The sequence below is a fragment of the Rattus norvegicus genome, chromosome 19 (assembly GCF_036323735.1).
Source record: "Rattus norvegicus strain BN/NHsdMcwi chromosome 19, GRCr8, whole genome shotgun sequence".
NCBI classification, from domain to species: Eukaryota; Metazoa; Chordata; class Mammalia; order Rodentia; family Muridae; genus Rattus; species Rattus norvegicus.
Window position 1 is genome coordinate 51,303,074 of NC_086037.1, and position 22,595 is coordinate 51,325,668.

General features: G+C 47.0%; 1 protein-coding gene across 2 annotated transcripts in view; it reads left to right on the forward strand.

The window, feature by feature from the left end:
• The first annotated feature begins 340 nt into the window (after positions 1-340).
• Cdh3 (cadherin 3) overlaps positions 341-22,595 on the forward strand; it is a 50,487-nt gene continuing 28,232 nt past the window's right edge. Inside the window, exons 1-2 of one of the 2 annotated variants that reach the window (XM_006255559.5) lie at positions 341-486; positions 1,090-1,207. In XM_006255559.5, the coding sequence (XP_006255621.1) occupies positions 451-486; positions 1,090-1,207 (154 nt within the window). In that variant the 5' untranslated portion in view covers positions 341-450. Of the gene's footprint in view, positions 876-1,089; positions 1,208-22,595 lie in introns of both variants that reach the window. The other variant, NM_053938.2, reaches the window with a different exon arrangement.

Sequence of the window (22,595 nt, forward strand, 5' to 3'; positions counted from 1 at the left end):
AATATTTATATTGGGGGTGCCAGAAATAATGGAGCTAAGTTGGGGGTGCCAGAAATAATGGAGCTAATAACAAATAACTTGTTCCCTACCTCAAGCCCTTTGAAGTTACTATGGCTTCCAAACTCTGGGGCTTTCTGTACTAGCTTCCTTCCACTTGTTCAGCTGCAAACGGAAGTAACTATTCTCTCAAACGTATATCAGATCCCTTACCGCGGTCCTTTGAGACCTCGATGCTACTTTTAAAACCCCAGTGCTTCCCCCGGGATAGTGTAGGAGGTGGAGAAAGTGGCAGAGGGCAGACCCCGCTATAGCTGGTGTAAAGACACGCCCTGCCTCCATCAAAGCTTTGAACACAAGCGCCTCCGGCAGCATGAATGAGGAGCCTCTGTTTTTTTGTCGGGTTTCAGATGAGTCTCCACTTTTTTTTTTTTTCCGCTGTAGCTGCCAGCAATGGAATATTTGTCTTCCCGTGCTGCAGAGGCAGAGGTGAAGTGGATTGGGGGTTTTGTTTTGTTACATTTGTTCCATTGAAGCCAGAAACTGCGAGAGCCACGGGGTACCTTTCAGAAGTAGTTCCAGAAGAGCAGGGAGGACGGAGGAGGGTACCGGGGAGGACCTTTAGGAGCTTCGGGAGCGACTTCGGCAAGCTGGTCTGGACTCCACCTGCGAGGGGGCGGGACCCTGTGACGTTTGACCAATCAGCAGCTACCTGAGCGCACCTGGCCTCCTCCCGCGGGCTCTAGCGAGCCGCGTTGCTCAAAGCTGCACCGGGAGCTTAGCGGAACGCTTGGCTACCGTCGCGGCAGCCTCCTCACCTCCCTTCAGTCATGGAGCTGCTTAGTGGGCCCCTGGTCTTCCTGCTCCTCCTGCTCCAGGTACCACAGTGCTTTGCTAATGGTCCTAACTCAGATTGCTCCCTGGAGGGCGGGTGGGGTTCTCACGCTGCGGGCGTCGGGGGAATCTTAGGGCTGTGCTCCTTGGGGCCAAGGTTGTCCCGGAGGCCCACCGAGGACTCCCAAGGATGGGTGTACAGAACCAGGCACGCTTGTGACTCAGCCTTCTCCTTAACCCTTCTTCCCTCGCACTCAGGTTTGCTGGCTACGCAGCGTGGTCTCCGAGTCCTACCGGGAGGACTTCATCCGGGAGGCTGGAGTGACCTTGGAGGTGGGAGGAACTGACCTGGAGCCGAGCCAAGCGCTAGAGAAAGGTAAGACCCCTCCCGGAGCCAGCCTGGATGGAACCACAGTGCGGAAGACCGCGCGTGGTTCGCTTTTCTGTGGCCCATTGGAGAGTTGTCTAGACCAGAGCTGGGACGTCTGGAGCCACCTCACAACCCGAGAGGCGCAGAAAGTGGCTCCGGGGCTGGGATGGGAGCGAGAGGGCTGCGCAACGGTGCGTCTACTAACGTCCAGCTCCTCTGTGCCTCGCTGCTGCTGCTGCTGCTGCTGCTGCTGCTGCTGCTGCTGCTGCTGCTGCTGCTGCTGCTGCTGCTTGTCTTGACCTCTTGGTGCCTCCCGGCTGAGCCCCTCACCCAGCCCCGACGTGGAAAACTCTCCCGCCTGGGCCACAGCGGAGGAATGCGCAATGCACATTCCTCCCGCAACCCCCGCGCAGGTGTGGGGATGAACCGTGCCCAGAGCAGCCCCCTTCACCCCTTCTCTGGCCCCCTTTGTGAACCGTGCTTTGTGTCTCCGACAGACAGACCGGGTCTGTTTCTCTTCTCCAGGCTGCCCTCCCCGCCCCCCTTCTTCCCGGGCAGCTGGAATGCACTCTTAACCCTGACATTCCCGGAGGGCCTGTGCCCCTGCTGCCTGCCTGCGAATGGCCTGGCACACCTGGGTGGAGGGCATCATGCATTGGGGACACTAAGTCCCTCACTTCAAGTGTCTTGGTACTAGGATGTTAGATCACTTGAGTCGCGGGGGGGGGGGGGGGAGGGGCAATCTGTGTCCCAAGCGGGCGAGTGAGCGAGGGATCAAAGCACATTTTGATCTTTCTGTTGCGATTTTCTTCACTCTAGTTCAAAAACTTGAAAGTGGAGGGTCATTTTGGTGCTGAGAACCAGTGTGTCATGAGACTCGGGCATCTATCAGCTGGTTGGCGGGCTCTTGACTAGAGAGGACAGTGGGGTTTTCTCGGTAGATTAAACCGAAGTTGTTAAACCAGGAGTAACTTGGGGATCCTTGAGTAAAGTTTCAGAGGACTTGGGAGAGGATCTGTAGTTTCAGCTGACTTCCAAAAAGCATTTGCCACCTAGCACTTTCTAGTGATTCTCACCCAAGGTACACATGGCCAAAGCTTGAATATGGGAGTGAGAAAAGTGAGACCCTCGGGTCTGTAGAATGCCTTAAAAAAAAAAAAAACTTTTCTCAAATAACTTTGCAGATTGACAAAACAATTAACACCCAGGCTAGGCTAGGTTCCTTAAAGGCTTGGCTGTAGGGAGCCGGAGCCCAGGCATTAAGAGGCCATGCCTCATAAACTTTAAATTCTTGCACATGGGTTTATTACTGGCGGGCTAACAAACTGCGACTGAGCCAACCTGTAAAAATGTTAACTTGGCCGGGGCCCCAAATCCAATTCTGGCTCCCTGAGGAAGCTCTATGGCTGACCAGATCTCTGCCAAATCCACCTCCCTGCCCCGGCCCTCGCCCCGCCTCCACATCCTCTGCTCTATTCGGAGAGCAGGTATGGCTTTGAGTTGTAGGTGTCTTATCTTCCTCACTGAAGCAAAAAGTATCAGATTAACCGTCACTTCACTTGGCTGGAGGTTGCTGATCCCGGGTTTTGATTACATGGTTAAGTTGACCTGAGCTTCCTGGTGATATCACGAACTTTAAAACTTTTTTCCCCCTAAGTAAATTCTGCCTTCTCTGATGTCTGGTTTATGATTGTGAAAATGGTAGGCTTGTGTGCCAAGAATGTACCTGGTTAATAAAACAGAGAGTGGGCTAATGTGCTTGGCACATCGTGATTTTTCCCTACGATCTCGGGGCAGGCTTCCCCGGAAATGGGAAGTCAGTTTGGTCTTAAGTGAAAGCAAGTTTCTGGCCCACTTTGAGCTAGTAAGTTGAGATTTTCCATGCTAGATAGTGTGCTTACAGTTCCAGCTCCTTCAGAGACTGAGACAGGATCCCTTGGCCCCAGGAATTCAGTTCAACATAGAGACTATAGCAAAATCCTAGCTTTTTTTTTTTTTTTTTAATTACTTAGTTTGGTGTGGTAATGCATGCCTTTAATTCCATCAGGAGGTGTAGGCAGAGGTCAGTTAGGCCAGGCAGGGCAACATAGTGAGACCCTTTATCAAAAAACAGAACAAACAAAATAACACCCAACAACAATATTTATTATTTGTGGCCAGAGTGCATTCAGAAGTCTATTTTCTTTTCCCTCTGTGGTTTCCTGATATTGAACTCAAGTTTTCAGGCTTGCTCAGCAAGCTTTTTCACTTAGGAGAGAGAGAGAGAGAGAGAGAGAGAGAGAGAGAGAGAGAGAGAGAGAGAGATCGATCCCGTATGTATGTATGTACAGCACATGAGTGTCCCCACAGAGGCCAGAAAAGGGCTCTAGTTCTCTGGTACTGAAAGTATAGAGGTCGTAAGTCTCCTGAGTGCTGGGAACTGAACCCAGGCCCTCTGTGCTCTTAATCACTGAGCCATCTCTCCAGCCTAAGAGGTGGTCTCTTAAAAAAATATAAATGCAGCTGTGGCTGTACCTCAGTGGCAGAATTAGGTCCTGGATTTGATACTTAGCACTGTAAAACTGGACTTTCAAATTCTAAATGAATGAAACTTCCCCCAACAACAACAAAAATATGCGGGTCTCACTCCCCAGTATTTTTCTTCACAGTCTTCAGCTGCTGTTACATTTCTACTTCTCTGCCTCCACCCTAACTCTCTTGAAACATTGATGTCCCTGGATCTGACAAGGTTAAAAGGCTTATCCTGCAGGTACATACAAACCCCCAAGTTTGGCCAAACAAACAACACTTTCCATATTACAACCCTCCCTCCTTGCCCCTGGGTTATGAATGTTACAAGAGGCTATGAAGTTGAGCTCAAAGAAATGATGTGGTGTAATTAGTGCCTTGTTTGTGTGTGTGCGCGCCTTTCTCTTCAAAGCCCTTCGACAACTCGGAGCTTGCTCTACCCTCTTAACATTCCCTCGAAGCAGGTAAGGTGAATATTAAATACTTTGAGGTCTTAGTGTCCGAGGTGGAACTTGAGAAACCCCATGGCCAAACCCTGCCAGAGATTTTAAAGATGGAGAAACAAAGGCTCGGCTTCCTGGTTTTAATATGTTCAACAGTTCATAAACATCTTCCAGGCTCCCAGATAGAACTTTTACTTCCTGGTGCTTACCCAACGCCCAGTAAGTCCATTGTGAAGGTCAGTCCTTTTTTTTTTTTTAACCCCTATCCCCAACCCCTTTTTTTAAAGCTAGGGTCTCATTATGTAGCCCTGGCTAGCCTAGAACTATGTAGATCAGGCTGGCCTTGGACTCACAAGAGATCCACCTGCTTCTGCCTCCCATACCCAGCTTGTCATTTTACAAAAGAAACTCCAGTGGCTGTGATTTTTACCACAGCCATTGTGTAGTGCCTCGCTAGGATTTGAATGTAAATTTTGACTCCCGTGTTGTGCGGAAGGAAGAATCGGAATGCTGGGTCATGGCTCTCACAGACACCAGTCAATCCCTACTCCTGTGAGCACTTAGTCGTTTGTCTGTCTGTTTGTTTGAGACAGAGTCTTGCTATGCAACCCTGCCTGGCCTAGAATTTACTCTTTAGACCAGGCTGGCCTTGAGCTTGCAGAGATCTGTCTGCCTCAGCCTGGTGAGTACTGTGGATAAAGGCAAGCACCACCATGCCCAGATAGTCAGATGTTTTCATTGTAGCATTTTTCAAAAACATTTCTTCACAGGGAGACACAACACAGTCTCCAAGGGTCCTAATATTAGGACTTTTACTATAGAAGTTAATCTCGAAGGAAAGAGAACAGAACTGTTCCTCTATTCTGGCCCCTCCCATGGGGGGAACCTTAGTCCTTCAGGTGTGATCTGAGAGCATTAGACAAACATAGAAAGTGATCAGTGGGAACTTGTGCGATATGAGTAGAGTTATTAGAAGTGAAAGACCATAGTCACCTTACCTGTAACCCTGAGCCTTTCCCAAATAAGGACACAGAGACTGACTATATTTATTGTAAGCTTTGGGTACTACTATAGCTGGGCTATAGTATCAACTATTCTAACCTGACAGTGTTGGCCTAGCCTATGTCCCGCCAGTCACCTGTCTGTCTTAGTCCCTGCACCTGCTTCTTCATCGTGTTGGGCTGGACTTTGCCTCTGCTTCCTGTCTGAGGCCCTCTCTTTCAGCCCAGATGTCCCACCTTAATCTCCAGCCCAGCTATTGGCTGTTCAGCTCTTTAACTGACCAGTCAGAAGGTGATGGAGAGAGATGTTTACAAAACATTGAGGCAGGATGTGCTTAACAATACCCAAATCCTGTCTGTAATTAGATCTCTGCCTTCTGAGGGTTCAGGAATCAGCATTTGAATAAGACAAAGACAATCTTTACCCAGTGTGCAAAAAAGATTATCCCTACACTTACCCATTCTTGAGTCGGAGCAATTGAGAGAAGCAGCTTCAAGATATTGGCCAAAGACACTCAGGACTGTAATTGACTCCTGTCAACCCTGTCCGCCAACTCTTAGGAAGCCTTTGGGTAAGTCTAAATGCTAATGGCCACTCTGTGTTCATCAGTGAACCTGACTTAGTTTCAATGTGGTTGTGTTTAGCCTAGCTTTGGGCATAAACCCCCCCACCCCTTAGCTTGGAGTGCTTCATTCTTTCAGTAAATGTGTAATTGATATCTTCGTGTTTCAGGGGTATCTAAAAGCAGCGAACTAAACAAAGTCCCTGCTTTTGGGAAGTTCACAGTCTGGCATGAGCTGTATTTTAATCCCTTGCAAAGCAGGTGCTAGGACCTTCCCCCATCCATGTAAAATGGAGTCACTGGGTAAGTCCAGGATGTAGAACCTGGTTGGCTGCCCATGGCCCAAGGGGGTTGATTCTATAGTGCCCCATAAATCTGCCTCAGAGGAATGAATGGTAGGGAACTGGGGTTTGGAGCCCAGCCAGCTGCCTTCCTCCCTCACAGAGGGGAGGGCTGGTTGCTGAAGACTCTGATCTATATCACCATCCATTGTGTCAGGGGAGCTGGTCTCAAACCTCTAGTCACCTCCTCTCCCAACACTGTTCCTAGGTTACCCAGAACCGGTGTTCTCACCTCTGCTGCATCAGGAAGGCATCTCAGGATGGACAGGGAATAACCAGGGCCAGAAGCTAAAGGTTTTTTAAGAAACATTTGGACGATGGTGGGATAGGAGGGGGAGAGGGCCTCCCCTGCCAAGATCAGTGAGGCTCCTGTCCAGAGACTTGATGTTGAAGAATACCGTAATGTTGAGGGCTGGCAAGATGGCAGCACTTTAAGGCCCTTGTCACTGAGCCCAGTGACCTGAATATGATCCCTGGGACCCACATGGTGGAAGGAGGTAACCATTCCTGCAGGTTGTCCTCTGACCTCCACACACACACCAGGTCACATGCCTTTCCCTCCTCCCCGCCATAACTGACTAGATAAATGTAATTCTAAGAAAAGAATTAACTGTGTTGGGATAAGTGGCAAAGTAACTGGCTTACTGACACATCACCAGCTTAAGATGTGTGTAGCAGCACACAGACCGCTGGTGTCACCAGTAACTTAGATGCCTCCCAGCACCCTTCTCTCACGATAACTACTGTTCTGGCTTCTGATATCGTAGGCTAATTTATCTACATTGGAATTTTATATATGAATCTCAGTGAGGTGTGCATTACTTTTCCTGTAACCCCAGTAGTTGGGAGCTAATGGATCTGTAAGACCTTGTCTCAAAAGACAAATGGTCTCAGCAGATAAAGACATTGCCAAACCTGAATTCAGTCCCTGGAATCCACATGGTAGAAAGTGAGAACTGACAGGCATGTGCCAGGTACCATTCTGAGGACTGGGGATACATTAGTGAACAAATGAATGAAAGCCCCAAGCTTCACGGGCCACTTTGAAAAGTGGAGAGGCGGTGGGAATGGAGACTCAGCTTAGAAGGCGATACCATTAGGAAGTGATGTCTTAGCTGGAGACCGAGACATAGCTAGAGTGCTGGACATGAAAGATGGCAGGGGATGTTCTTGCAGGTGAACATATGGGTTCTAGGGTTTTAAATACATTCCATATGGCTGGGCCATAGAATGTCAGGAGGGAGCGCAAGTGAGAGCTGTTTAGGAATGTCCGAGCCTGAGCACAGATAGCAAGGTGGTGTTAGGGAAAGGCAGGCCAGATGCTGGGGCACAGTCATAGTCTCACGGAAGTCCTCCTCTGAGCCAAGATGCTGACCCCCCCCATGCCCTCACCCGCTCCTCCTGGCTTTCCTCAGACCAGAAGACATGCCTTGTGTTGATCTCTTACCCCTTACTTCATTGATTTGGGCAGAGAAACTGGCAAGAAAGGGTTCAAAAGCTATCAGCCGAAATGACGTCTTTTATTTTTATTAGGTTTATGTATTTGTCTTGTATTTGTGTGTGTACATGGGCTCATTGGTGGTGCTCAGAGGGAAACTTGCAAGAGTTAGTTCTCTCCTTCCACTGTGTGGGATCCAGGGATCAAACTTGGTTTGTCAGGCTACCTTGACTCACCGACTTGGCTCTCCAGCCCTTGGCCCCCCTTCTTGAGAGCTTACTGCATTCCAGAACCACACTTCTTACTGATGTTATAAGCCCCTTTAACCCTCCAAAAGCCCCACGGGCGGGTACGGGCCCCATTTAGCTAGAAAACCTACATTAGTAATTTTGTAACTTGCCCAGTGTCATCTATTAGAAAGTTGTGGCATCCTGCTTTGAAGCTCCCGAAGTGTACAGTACCAACCATGTGGGAATCCAAGTGGTTGAGGGAAAGCCATTGCAAAGTCCTCTGGCCCCAGACAAGCTAGAGGAAGGTTGGAAATAGTTAACTTCTGACTCAGAAGCTTTGAATTCCTGTTCCCTCCCCTGGCTTCTGTTAATCACAGGGAACTGGTGTAGTGGGGGGTTGGGGATGGGGGCAAACACTTGTATCCAACAGCTCTGGTTCCTCCTTAGGATGGGGGGGGGGCGTGGAGTTCAGATACCAGGCCTGACCCTGCTCAGACTGACATTTTTAGCAGATACTGCCATGGGCTGTTTATCTTCTGCCTCTCCTCAACCCTCACCTCCCACCCCTGGCCCTAGACAGTAGAGCTTGAAAGACCCCACCCCCCTCTCATCTCCTCCACGACCAAATTCCAAACCAGAAGCATCAACATTAGTGGTCTAGAAACTACCATAGCTACCCAGGCTGCCGCAGCTGCCCTGGTCCTGCTGGGCTGCTCAGAAATACCTCATCCTAGGAAAGCAAGCCCAGTGAACAACTTCCTTTCTCTTTCACCACTTTGGCTTCATCACTCACTAGCCACAGAGGAGAAGGCTCTGAGCCACACAGACAGTTTGGTGAGGCAACTTCTGTCATCGAGGATGTGGCGGGCTGCTTCCTCTCAGGACTTGAATGGAGTACTCTAGGCTGAGGAGATGTAACCCCAGGCCTCTCCCCCACCCCCTTAACCTGAAAATCCCATTTTTGCCCATCTGAGAGGGCCTGAAGGGCCAGGCGTTGAGGCGCATGCCAGGGATTCTAGTGCTTGGAAGGTAGAGACAGGAGAGTAGAGGGAGCCTGACAGCTAGGCATGATGGCGCATGCCTGTGAGGCCAGAAGATGGTGGGGTGAGGCAGCCTGCTCTACATAGCAAGATTTTGTTTCAATAAATACATAAAGAGGCTGCCTAAGAGAACTGGAGGTATGGCTAGATCACTGGTAGAAGACATGATTAGCAAGTCTTCGCTTCCCTAGAATTATGTATATAGGGGCGTGGGTGCATATTTCTAAAAAGATTCTATTAACTTTTAAGACGGAGTATTGCTATGTAACCCAGGCTAGCCTAGAACTGGAGACCTTCCTGCCTCAGCCTCCTAGGTGGTAGAATTACATGCACATTCTCCCAAGCATACCAGGTGCTATACCAGGCACCTGGAGGTCAGAAGACAGCTTGAGGGAGCTGGTTCTTTCCTTCCACCATGTGGGTCCTAGGCCTCCAACTCAGGCTGGCAGGTTTGGAGGCAGGCACCTTTACCCACTGACCCACTGACCTTGGTCATTTTATACAGAAATAAGACCTCCCATCTAAAGTGAACATGTGGGGTTGGGGATTTAGCTCAGTGGTAGAGCGATTGCCTAGCATGTGCAAGGCCCTGGTTTCAGTCCCCAGCTCTGGAAAAAAAAAGAAAAGGAAAGCAAAACTGATGCACTAATCGTTGGGCTGGAGAGATGGCTCAGTGGTTAAGAGCACTAACTGCTCTTCCAGAGGTCCTGAGTTCAATTCCCAGCAACCACATGGTGGCTCACAACCATCTGTTATGGGATCTGATGCCCTCTTCTGGTGTGTCTGAAGCAGTGACAGTGTAGTCATATACATAAAATAAATAAATAAATCTTTAAAAAAATAAATAAAGTGAACATGTAGCACAGATCTAATCCCACATGGATCTAATCCCAGTGCTTGGAAGCTGAGGTGCTAAGAGGACCATGAGTTAATACCAACCTGGTCTCTATAGCAAGATCATGAGCCCCACTCCCAAATTCCTTTAGACCCTTGTTAAATGGGTCAGAGGGATAGACATACTATACACCTGAGCACTTAAAAGAAAGGGGAACTTTCTGTCTTGATGCTCACCCCAAACTGTATGACCCGGGGCAAGTTCCTCTAAGTCCCAGCTCCAGACCTGGAGGCTCAGAATGCCTCCCACGCCCTGGGTTCTGAGGAGATTAGACTCTGCTTAGACAATTAGACAGTCGGAGGGTCTGCTAAAGGTGCCGTGCCCCTTGGCACATCCTGGGTATCCTGCTTCAGTCTGGTTGCTGGCTGAGCTGCCTTCACAGGACAAGCCCTGTCTTGCTCCTTCAGGCATGAGGTAAATAGGTGCTTGTGGGATTCCTACACACAAGCCAGAACAAGACACCAGGCCCACGCCCTGCCCTATCCCTACAGAGTCCCTCAGCCCAGTTTCCCAGCTAACTCCCAAACACCCCCCCCCCTTTTTCTTGTTTTTGATGGTCTTTATCCCATTCTAGACTTTTCTCACATTTTCCCCAACTTGGACTTAGCCCTACGCCCACAGTTTCATCCCTGCCTTCTTCGGTCTCTGATTCAGTAATTCACAAGTTTGGCTGATAATCAAAATTCTCTAGGGAGTCTTTTATCTTTTAATCACCCTGCCCCCATATACGTTATTTTATTTTGTTGATATAGGGCTGAGTGGTTGTTTTCAGATTCATTTTATTTATGATTACATATACATTTGTGTCTGTATGTGGGTGTGTACATGAAAGTGGATCCTTGTAGAGCTGGAGTTACAGGCAGTTGGGAGCCACCTGGTATGGATGCCGGGAACCGAACTCAGATCTTTTGTAAAGCAGTGTATGCTCTTAATGACTACCATCTTCCCAACCCCTGAGATTTTTAATTAAACCATGTACATATTCTCCTCATAGATATAAACATTTTTACAGTAAAATATGTGGTATTTTCTATGTGGCAGGCAAGCATGTCTCTAAGAACCTGATATATACTGTTAGCTCATTAAACTCCCAGATTAAGGGAGAGGTACCATCACCCAACGTTACAGGCAAGGGAACTAAAGTCAGTTAAATATCTCCCCACTTCCCAGGCCACAATGATCTCAGCAGACACAGAGTTTAGACTTAGCAGCCCTACTCTCTGTCGGTAGCAGCACATCATAAGTAAATACAGGATAGTTTTCATTCCCAGATACTGCTTGCTATGGGCAAACAGTTAATGGCTTAATCTGTTCCGTTTTGTAGGCCTTTTTAATTTTTAAAAACACATTTAGGGGTTGGGGATTTAGCTCAGTGGTAGAGCGCTTGCCTAGGAAGCACAAGGCCCTGGGTTCGGTCCCCAGCTCCAAAAAAAAAGAACCAAAAAACCAAAAAAAAAACCAAAAAAAAACAAACACATTTCTTCATCTATGTATGTGGACAATGTGGTGGAGTTAGGGTTTTGAGATCTTTCTGCGATGTGGGCTTTAGGGGATTGAACTTGGGTCTTCAATCTTGGCAGCAAACTCATTTACAGGCTAAACCATCTCGATGGCCCCATGTAGATCTTTTCCCATACAAAGACATGAGCGCACATTCAGGAATTTGAACCAACTGGACTATGTCACACATACATGTTACCGTGCAGCTTGCTTTGTTAGCTTAGAGAAGCAGGCATATTTCCAGACTGTGAAATGTACATCTATCATGATGTGAGCCACTCTGGAGTCTTCCAATGGTGGATGGACATGATTTATTCGAGCCAGCTCTCTGTTTTTATCTTTTACAGATGTGGTGGTGGGAAGGAGTTAGCACCAAAATTGTGAAGCGTTTGGGTTTTTAGAAATCTATCAAGAGTCGCCTTATTAGGAAAGACAGCCGGCCGGCCGAAAGATGATGGAATGAACTTAACCCTGTCCAGGCGAGCTGAACTTTTTATGGCCAGGCTCTGCTGCAAGCCCAAGATAAGGCGTCTGCACTATTTAAAAAGCATTAGTTTCTCACAGTTACATTTTTTTATGACTCCATGAGTGTTTCAAAAGCATTCAAAAATCACCAAAAAAAATCAAGACAGTTTAAAGCCGTTTGACAGAGAAGTAAATTGCCAGATGTATGCATGCAGGCATTATTTCCTGAGACTGCTCAGAGCTTGAAAGTGTGGTTCAAACAGAACAAGAAAGAAAACACACACACACACATGCACGCACGCACACACACACATGCACACACACACACACACACACACACACACACACGCACGCACCCCAACCCCACACCCCTTACATTTTTCTTTAGACTTCGAATTCTGCTAACAGGCCTTTTGTCCCAGTAAAAGTTGGTTTCCATTTTTAAAGCAGACATTCACTTCTGATCTTATTTTTCCCTTGAAAGAGATTTATAAATTCTTTCTTAATCCGAGATAGTGCTGTGGTAGACAGTCTTGCACAGCTCCTAGCCTCACTGATGTAAAGGGTGCATTCCAGAAGGCCTCAGAAAATCCATAACACCCAGGATTTGAGACGTGTTTCCGTATGAGCAACTGTGAACTGTGTGTATGGCTCAGGGCAGCGGGGGCTTTACATTCCCACAGTCTCTGCAGCTTGGCAACTGTGTGACTTTCTACATTCTATTTATTTTATGTATATGAATACACTGTGGCTGTCTTCAGACATGCCAGAAGAGGCATCGAATCCCATTACAGATGGTTGTGAGCCACCATGTGGGTGCTGGGAATTGAACTCAGAACCTCTAGAAGAGCAGTCAGTGCTGTTACCTGCTGAGCCATCTCTCTAGCCCCCTAGGTTTTTTTTTAATACAAAAATATTGGAATTTGTGGGGTCTTTTTTCTTTTTAAGGTTTACATATTTATTTTGTGTGTTGTTTTGCTTGCATGCATATAAGTACACTGCGTGCTCAAAAGAGTTTATCAGATACCCAGGAGCTAGAGTTACAGACCTTTGTGAACCACCGTGTGGGTGCTGGGGTCCGAACCCAGATTCTCTGCAAGAGTAGCCAGGACTCTTCACCTCTGAGCCCTCGCTCCAGGCCCCTAATAGAAGGAATTTGTGTGTCTTTAGACTTTGCACACAAAGGGGGACTTGGTGGGATCATTTCAAATTTCTACAGTTGAAATTTGCATAAAATTCATCAACGTTAGGTGTGGTGGGCTTGGGCTGAAGTTCCAGTGTCACTGGACTGGATTGAACCTGTTTGTTCCCTTATTGCCTGTGGCCTTTGGTCCCAATCTTTAACTAATCACTGCTCCTTAGTTTCTCATTTGTGAAATAAAAAATATTAGGGACTGGAGAGATGGTTCAGCATTTAAGAGCTCTGTTCTTGCAGAAGATCCTGGTTCATTTTCTGATACCCACACGATGGGGTTCACTACCATTCTTAACTCCAGTTCAGGAGATCCAGTTCCAGATCAGTGCCTCTTCTGATCTCCATGGGCACCAGGCACACATGTGGTGCACAGATACACACAAAGGCAAAACGTTCATACACATAAAATAAATCTAAAAAAATTTCACATTTTTAAAATCAAGATTTTAAAGCCAGGCAATGAGAAGTAGAGATGAGAGGGTCCAGTGTCCAGGACAAGCCTTGGATATATAAGGAATTTGAATATAGCCTGGGCTATACAAAATACTGTCTCAAAAAATAATAATTAGCTGGATGTGTTGGTGCCCTTGGGAGACAGAGGCAGACAGATGTCTGTGAGTTCAAGGCCAGCCTGGTCTACATTGTTAAGGATAACCAGAGCTACATAATGAGACCCTGTCTTGAAACAAAATAATATTGATGATTATCTAGGTATGATGCCTGTTTGCTTGTTTTTAAAGAAACGGTCTCACTGTGTATACTTAGCTAGCCTGAAACTCAAGAGATCTACCTGATTCTACCTCCAGAGTGCTGGAATTAAAGGTGTGCACCACCACATCTAGCCTTGACTCTTGACTCATTCCACTATTTGGGATGCAGAAACAGGTTGATCTCCATGAGTTCAAACCCACACTGATCTAGTAGCAAGTTCTGGCCCAGCCAGTGCTAAAATCCTGTATTAGGAAAAAGAGGATGGTGATAATGATGATGGTGGTGGTGATGGTGGTGGTGGTGATGATGATGATGATGATGATGATGATGATGATGATAAAAAAGTAAATTGTATTACAGTGAGGGAATTTAAAAAGTGTGTGTAAAACCACAAACACACCTACCAACGGGAATCTAAGCACTGAGAAGATGAAGTTCTAAGGATTGTGAATTTGAGGCCAGCCTTGATTACACAGTGAGATCTTGCTTCAGAGAGGTGGGGGGAAAGGGGGAGAAGGGAAAAGAAGAAAAAAATTGGAAAAGGAGAGGAGACAGTGTGGCTAGACAATGAGGTAAAAATTGTCTATCAATGATTTTGAGGGGCTTTGTTTTAAAGTTTTTTTTAAATTTATTTAATTATATATAAGTACACTGTAGCTGTCTTCAGACACACCAGAAAAGAGCATCAGATCTCATTACAGATGGTTGTGGGCCACCATGTGGTTGCTGGGAATTGAACTCAGGACCTCTGGAGTCCCCTAAAAAAATTTTTTTTCCAGAGCTGGGGACCGAATCCAGGGCCTTGCGCTTGCTAGGCAAGCGCTCTACCACTGAGCTAAATCCCCAACCCCAAGATTTATTTTTTTAAATGTATGTAAATGTAGTGTGACAAAACACACTTCCCTACTCATCCCAGATAGGAAACCTACAACAGACCAAAGTACAGATACTACCAAAGTCCACCTTGGTGAACCAAGTTTTATGATGGTTACTAATAGTGGGGGTTTGCCTACAGGAGCAGAAATGACTCTAAGACACTTGCATCACCAAAGCCCGCCCCAGCATGTATGACAGCTCACAAAGCTGGGAACTGGAGCTGTGGGGACAACTCAACAGGTTAGAGAGTGTCCTTTGCAAGGGACTCTGGTCTAAACCTCTTCCAGGTATCTGGGCTGGCCTCAGTCTTCCAGGCAGCTGGGCTTTCTTTTCTCCTTACTCTGGCAGGGAGGGGCCTAGTGAATCTGGTCAGTTTTAGATACTGCCTGAAGGTTATTATCTTGAGGAGGCTGCAACACAACAGTCTGCCTCCATGAGTCTATGTGCACCCCATGCATGCAAGTGCAGACCCTTTCACAAGGTGAGCGCTCAGAAACTAAGAATGTACAGAGGTCAGCAGCAGAAGCTGTGTTTGTTTGTGTTTTATTTTAATTTTAGTGTGTTATTGTTGTTAGTTTAGAACTTACTATGAAGTCCAGGCTAACCTTGAACACACAGAAATTTTCCTGCCTCTGCCTCCTTAGTGCTAAGATAAAGGATATGCACATCTTTAAAAAGTATGGGTGTTCCCCAGCTCCGGAAAAAAAAAAAAAAAAAAAAAAAGGAAAAAGTATGGGTGTTTTTAAGTTTGCTGACAGTTTTATCAGCTGTGTTTGCGACATTTGCTCTAGACATTAGGGTCATTACTGATGTGTTTGTGACATTTGTTCTGGACATTTGGGTCACTGTGATGACACTAAACATATCGAAAGGAATAGACTGTGCGTTTTGTCCCTGGCACTCAGCAGTAGAACAGAAGTCCAAGGACATCCAGAGTCTCAAGCCGTCTTGGGATACAAGAGACTCTAGCTCAAAAAAAAAAAAAAATGCCATTTTAAAAATGGAATTTTGGAGCTTGTGAGATGGCTCAGAAAATAAAGGTGCTTACTGTGCAAACCTGGTAACCTCACTTCAGCCCCCAAGACACACAGGAAGGTAGACAGAGAGAACTGTCAGCACAAAGCTGTGGTGACCCTCCCCAGTGCATGCACATCATGCTCAAACACACAACCATAAATTCCCAAATCTTAATAATTGTATTCGGGCTTCCTCTCTAGTAATTGCCACTTTTTTTTTTTTTTGGTTCTTTTTTTCAGAGCTGGGGACCGAACCCAGGGCCTTGCGCTTCCTAGGCAAGCGCTCTACCACTGAGCTAAATCCCCAACCCCAAATTGCCACTTTTTAACACTTTATATTTCTATTCTGAATGACTTACCTGCTTGTCTTTTTTTTGTGTTTTGTGAAGACAGGGTTTTTACACCATAGTTCAAGCTGGCTTTGAACCCACTATGTTCCCCCGGCTGGCCTTGAACTTGTACAATCCTGTCTTGGTTTTTCCAGTACTAAGATTTCATGCTTGCACCACCACACTTTTTTTTTTTAAAGCATATCTCCCCAATTCATCTCCCTTCCTTTCCATCTAAGCGTCAGTCAGTGCCCAAAGCCAAGCTTCTCCTCCCGCACTTTTAGACTACGGTAGCTGGGAAGGGGCTCCAGGCTGAGCGCCTCCGATTGCATCGGGTTCTCTGCAAGATCAGGACCTCTGTAAATCCTGCAGAAATGAGGGTGACCTGCCACCTAACCTCACTCCCCGGAGATTGTACATCCTACAGGAGTTTATAAAGTCACTACTGGGATGGTATGACTTCCACTTTAGCTCCAGCATCAGGATACTGAGGACCCCTTAAACATCCAGAAGACAGTGTCGAGGTCTCATGCTGGACTTCCGGCTTGTCCACTATAGAAGCTCTGGAGAAGAAGCACCGGAACCCCCAAGTGTACTAGAGACTACCTTCAATGAAGTTAGTGAGGGGGTGGACATCCCAGCATGCCCTGGGGCAGCTTCTGAGTCAAACAAAAGCACTGGGTATCCCAGCCTGCATAGCGGAGGTATATTCCCAGTGTGCTTTTCTGCCCTACAGCGTCTTCGCATCAGCCTGCTCAGTTCCAGTCTTGCTCACCATTTTTTTCCTTTCCTCTTGCCTTAGCCTTTGGTGTTAGTATATATAGGAATGTGCACCACAGGCAGCCATCTTGGTATCCCTTTGTTTGGAAGATGTCTGATGGTTTGGGTTCAAAGCTTGGGAGCCTTCTTGGTTCCAGGGCTCGGCCCCATCTCTCCTGATTTGTGCCGTGTGAAACTATTAATATTGTATAATTGTTGGATGAGTACTATAAATGGCTCTTTGTGACCTTTCCTCTGCTTTGTAGAGCACTGGTTTCCCTTGGGGTTTTCTTTTATAGTATTTGAGGCTATAGTGTAGACATTTGAGTATCTGTAACGCAGCCTAATTAAGCATTCATTGAAAGGTTATTGAGTCCTTCATTTTCTCCTATTTAAGCAGCAGATTTGAGGATGCTCACAGATCTGGTTTTTGCCACACCTGGGATGATTTCTGACACGATACCCAGGTGAAAGGACTTATTTATGAATTCCTAAGTGATAGAAAAGTACCAGTTTCTATTGTCACTTGTCCCAGCAGTGTACAGCAGCACCTGGTTCCCTGGTAGTAGTCCACAGCACTTGGCTTTTAATTAGTCTTTCTCAGTGGATTTTTTTTTTTTCGTCTAAACACAGCTTCACTTGGGAAAGTCCCAGGATCTTAACGGTTATTTCCACGTGCTCTTCCCCGAGCTACCAACCTCTCATTCAGAAGCGTGTTCACTTTGTATTCAAGACAAACTAGAACAGAGACTTTGAAGGCGTTCTCTCCTGGCCTCTCTCCTTGGATGCCCTGTGGCCACACCCTGATCAGACAGGTACTTCCCTTGTCTTGTAGTCAGTTGCCCAACATCAGCGGGTAAATTGGCCAGGACTGATCATTGAGAATCTTCTGTGCTCAGAGAGATGGGTCGTTTTATTTTGCCAGAACATCTAACAGAATTGGACGTTGGAACTCTGTAGCACCTTCATGTTGTGTCTGAGATGTCAAATCTCCACCCCACTCCCCATCCCTTTCATGGGTGTTTCCTTGGGGTTGAGAGGGAGCAGTCTGGGCATTTCTGACCCAAGGGAAATCAGATGTCCCCAGCACAGTACCCATCAGTTTGCATACATCTGTCTTTCTTCTTCTTCTTCTTCTTCTTCTTCTTCTTCTTCTTCTCCTCCTCCTCCTCCTCCTCCTCCTCCTCCTCCTCCTCCTCCTCCTCCTCCTCTTTTCTTTTTTTTCTTTTCTTTTTTCTTTTTTCGGAGCTGGGGACCGAACCCAGGGCCTTGTGCTTGCTAGGCAAGCGCTCTACCACTGAGCTAAATCCCCAACCCTGCATACATCTGTTTAAGAACCTTTCTTTCTCTGGGTTCGGTCCCCAGCCCCGAAAAAAAACAAAAAAACAAAAACCTTTTTTTCTTCCCCAGCTCTAGTATCCCAGAGGCTGGACTCTTCTTGTCCAAGTTTTATAGTGGTATCAGCTTTTAGATCTGAGGTTCAGCCTTTACAGACTGTCTTTTAAAGAAGATTTTGAACCTAAGTCAGGGATTCCAGGTTCCATTGAGTGTCCCCCTATCTAGGGCGGAAACATGGGACTCCTACCTCTTTGGTTGTGCTTGTTACGTTACTTTCTGTAGACACAATCCCAGCAAGAAAGCCGTCCGTTCCCCTGCGTCCAGCAGGCACATCTTCCTTCTTCAGAGGATCAGGTTCAAGTTCATTTCCCTCTGTGGGGAAAACAGGCTACAGCAGTCAGGCGCCTGAGGCCTGGGGTGGGAATGGAAGTCAGAGCCATGTTAAGGCCTTTTGTTTTCCAGCTTTAAAGCTGTTGCGTCATGTGCTCTCTGGTACTCATCAACTCACGTCAGAAAGATATCGACACAGGCCCATTCATGCCCCCATCAGTTAGCTAAGATGCATGGCCTTGCAACCCTACCACACCTGTTTCTACGGGCATCTTTCACTGAGGAAGCTGAGGCCAAGGCAGGATGAGTGGTGGTGAGACCTGGTTTGAGATGAGCTTCACCCTAAGACTATGGCACAAGGCCACTGGTTCCAGGAAGCCTCTGCAAGGAAGCCGTAGTGATCTGCCCCAGGGCTTAACCTGTCAGCAGTTTCTCTGTGATGCTTAACTTACAAAGAAAGTGACTCATGTTCTCACAGATACCCCAGCAAATCTCTCTAGAAAGGTCAGTGTGTCTGTGAAATGTCCAGCCTCTGCTTCCCCCCAGTGAGCCACAGAGACCCCCTCAAACAGCCCTTTCCAGAGGCAGACTGAGCCAGTTTTCATCTGTGTTCTTGGGCACTGGGCATCTGCTTCTCTGTACTCATTCTTAAGGTAAATCACAGTCGCAGGTTAACCCCTTTGCAGGTCGGGAGGTGGTTTTCCTGTGGTTTTGAAAAGACTAGCGGGGGGGGGGGGTACTGGAGAGAAGGAGCAGGGGATATGAGCTCTGGCTATTCTTCAGAGGACCCAGGTTCAGTTCTAGACACCAGTGCGACCACTCAGAACTGTCAATAACTGCTCTTGCGCCCTCTTCAGGCGTGTGCAGGCACTACATGCACTTGTCCACATTCTTTTTAAAAATTAAAACAAAAGACTAACTGGGTATGGTTGTACACACCTCTTATCCTAGTACATGGCAGGCCAAGGCAGGAAAATGACAAGTTTGGGGCCAGCTAAGCCTATGTAGTGAGTTCAGGGGCAGCCTGAGCAGCATAGCAAACCTTACCTCATAAAAGAAAAAGAGGGGACCAGAGAGATGGCTCAGTGGGTGAGAGTGCTTACTCTGCAGGCATGAGGACCTGAGTTTGAACCCCCACATAAATGTCTGGCATGGTTGTGTGTGGCTATAACCCAGCCAGCACTGAGAGCAGAGACTGGCTGATCCTGAGAGTTTGCAGTCCAGCCAGCCCAGCTGAAATGAGGTGGGATGGGCACTTCCTGTTCAGTAAGAGACTTTTTTAAGGCCATAAGGGAGAGAGAAATAGAGCAGACACCTGATTATTGATCTGGCCTCCACATGTCTGTGCACCATACATATATATGAGACACCCATATATCCAACACACAATTTGGGGGGTGGAATCTGGGACTTGATGTAGACACCTCTGTATGTATTATGCATACGTAGATTAATGGTACTTTTATCGAAGGCTTACTTGTACCAGGCACACGTTAGTGTCCCCACTTTTCAGATGAATAGATAGAACTTCCATATGCTCACGATGTTTGCCTAAGCACACAGCTGGTAATTGTGTAGCTATCAGCCCAGGTCTTCCGGACCTGTCTGAAGCTATGTGGTTGGGGCTTTCTTTCTGATGCTGTTTCCTGGAGGCAGTTCAAGACACCTCCATCCCTGCACCCTACAGCCTCTCGTTCACTGAGCTGTTGGTTAGAAGCTGTAATAGTCCTTCCCAGGACTAGGGAGAAAATCACTGAGCTGAGTGTCTTAAGCACAGTGGGTGTTTGAAGCATGCCCCTGCCTGCCCGGATTCCTGCCTCGTGGTTGTGTTCTGCTTCCTGTTGAACATGAGTTGGAGCTGATGCTCCAGGGGTGTGCGGTCTGCGGGGGAGGCTGAGACATTCATAATACGTGACTGCTGGCTGCTTGATTGTTGTCTCAGAGGGGCCGTCCCCTCTGAGAAGAGATGGACAGCAGAGATACTGAGATGCTAACATCTGGCACCATGCACCAGTGGGGAAATGCAAGCGACCGGGTAGCAGGGCAGTCTGCACACTCCTTGAGGGTAGAGTTTGTAAATAATAGGAAGAGGTTTGTCTGAGTTAGTGACTCCTTGCAGGTATGGCAGATTTTAGAGTTTGGGGGGGGCTTGAGGCTTCTGAGTATTGGGGGAACCATTAGTTCCCTGCTGGGTAACCTGGAAGGATGGAGCTGCTGCAGAGACTGAGAAGTCGCTGGCACACCTGTGCTAGCTGGAGGCTATCTCCCAGTTCAGGAACGGGGCGGGAAGGTGGCGATTAAGTTTTCATGTTTGTTTTTTTTTTTTTTTTTTTTGAGATAGGATCAAGTACAGCCAAGGATGGCTTGACACTATATATAGCCAGCAAAGACACCGAGCTTATGATTCTTGTGCCTCCTCCTCCCACGTGCCAGGATTACAGGCATATGATAACGTGCCTGGCGTGCTTTAAGTGTTTCGAACAACTGATACGGTCAGTGCCATGGGAAGCCAGAAGGGACAGTGACAAAAAGTCTTATCTTTGTCCCAGCTGCAGGGTACTCTTCCCAGAAGCCTGGGTTTTTTTTAATTGTTTTTTTTTTCAATTTTCTGTTTCTGTTATTTGTTTTCATTTTAGTTAGGGTGGGGGGTCGGGTGCCCACAGAGGCCAAAAATGGGCATCAGGTCCCTTGGAGCTGGAGTTATAGATGTTTGTGAGCCACCTGATATTAGATGCTGGCATCTGAACTGCATTCCTCTGACTGATCAGGAAGTGCTTGTAACCACTCCGTCATTTCTCCAGCCCGCAAAGACAGTACAGATATGGACTGAGGAGCGTAGCTCAGTGACAAAAGTTTCCCCTGTCATATGTTAGTTCTGGTCAATATCCCATGCTATGATGATGATGATGATGATGATGATGATGATGATGATGATGATGTACAAATGCAAACATTACTAGGGAACCATATCGCTCTACCTTAAGATGTGTTAACAATGTGTCCCAGCATCTTCTCATATAACCTACAGAATTTGAACATCCATTGATGATAGCTTGTTTATTTTTTGAGAGCTGAAGTATCAAAGCCAAGGCCTCATATGCTAGGCAAGTGCTTTACCACTGAGCTAGATCCCCTGCCCTTTTCGTAGCTTTCTGTGATGTCTGGTTTGTCTTCCATTGCTTGGAGGCGGATGATGATGATGTCACAGGACTCCATCCCTCGTTGATGTGCATTTAGATTGTCTCTGCACTGTAGCTGTCAGCCATGCACTGTTGATTAGTTTGGAGAGCCAAGAGCACCCTGCAGGGATTTAGGCAAACTTGTGGGTGAGCGCTTTTGTTCCTCCCTGTGTCTTGGTATCATAGGTACACAGTTTGCACCAAGGCAGAGTTTGAATGAATGCCTTGCTGAAGAATATGGCTTTAGACTTCTGACCATGCCTGGGTTCTGATTCTGATTCTACTCTTTAGCAGTCTGGATTTGAGCAAGTCATGTGACCCTGGAGTTCTGGTTCCCTGGTGCTGAATGCTAGATGATGCTGTTTGCGGCTGACAGCGTCATGTTTGGAGGTTTTGCTCTGCGTGGTGTTTGTGGTAGTTCTGTGAAGTTGAGTGCTGTTCTTCCAACTCTAATAATCCAAATTCTTCATCAAAACACTATGCTTATGCCAGGCCATAATCCCAGCACTTGAGAGGCAGAGGCAAGTGAATCTCTGAGTTTAAGGCCAGCATGGTCTACAGAACAAGTTCTAAGACAGCCAGGGCTACACAGAGAGACCTTGTCTCCAAAAACAAAAAAGACATTGGTGTTCACAACAGATTTTAAAGATAAAAATATAGGGGGCTAGAGAAATGGCTCAGTAGTTAAGAATTACACTGCTCTTGTCAGGGTCCCATGGTTAGTTCTCAGCACCCATACTGAGCAGCTCACAACCACTCCTAACTCTAGTTCCAGGGGATCCGGCGCCCTCTTCTGGACGCCTCACATACTGCATGCCTGCAGTGTACAAACATACATGCAGGCAAAACAGCCATACACATAAGGTTAAAACAGAACAAAGACTGGCTTTAACAATAATCTTTATTACTTCTATAGAGGAGTGGTGGTAAGTGAAGAAGCTCTCAGAGAGATGGAAAAGACCAGAGGTGGGTGGCTATGCAGATGACTCAGGGTTCAGACTGGTTTGGGAAGGACTTGGATTTTCATCGCCTCTCTCTATGTGACTTCAATGAACTTGTTGAACCTCTCAGTTTCCCAGACTCAAAAATGTCCATTAAAATGCCTCTTATAAGTTTCTTCATGAAGATGAAATAAGGAGCTATGAGCTGGGCCTGATGGCACATGTCTATAATCCAGATACTTGGGAGACGGCCGTGGGAGGATCAGAGGTTCAAAGCTAGCCTAGACTACAAGGGA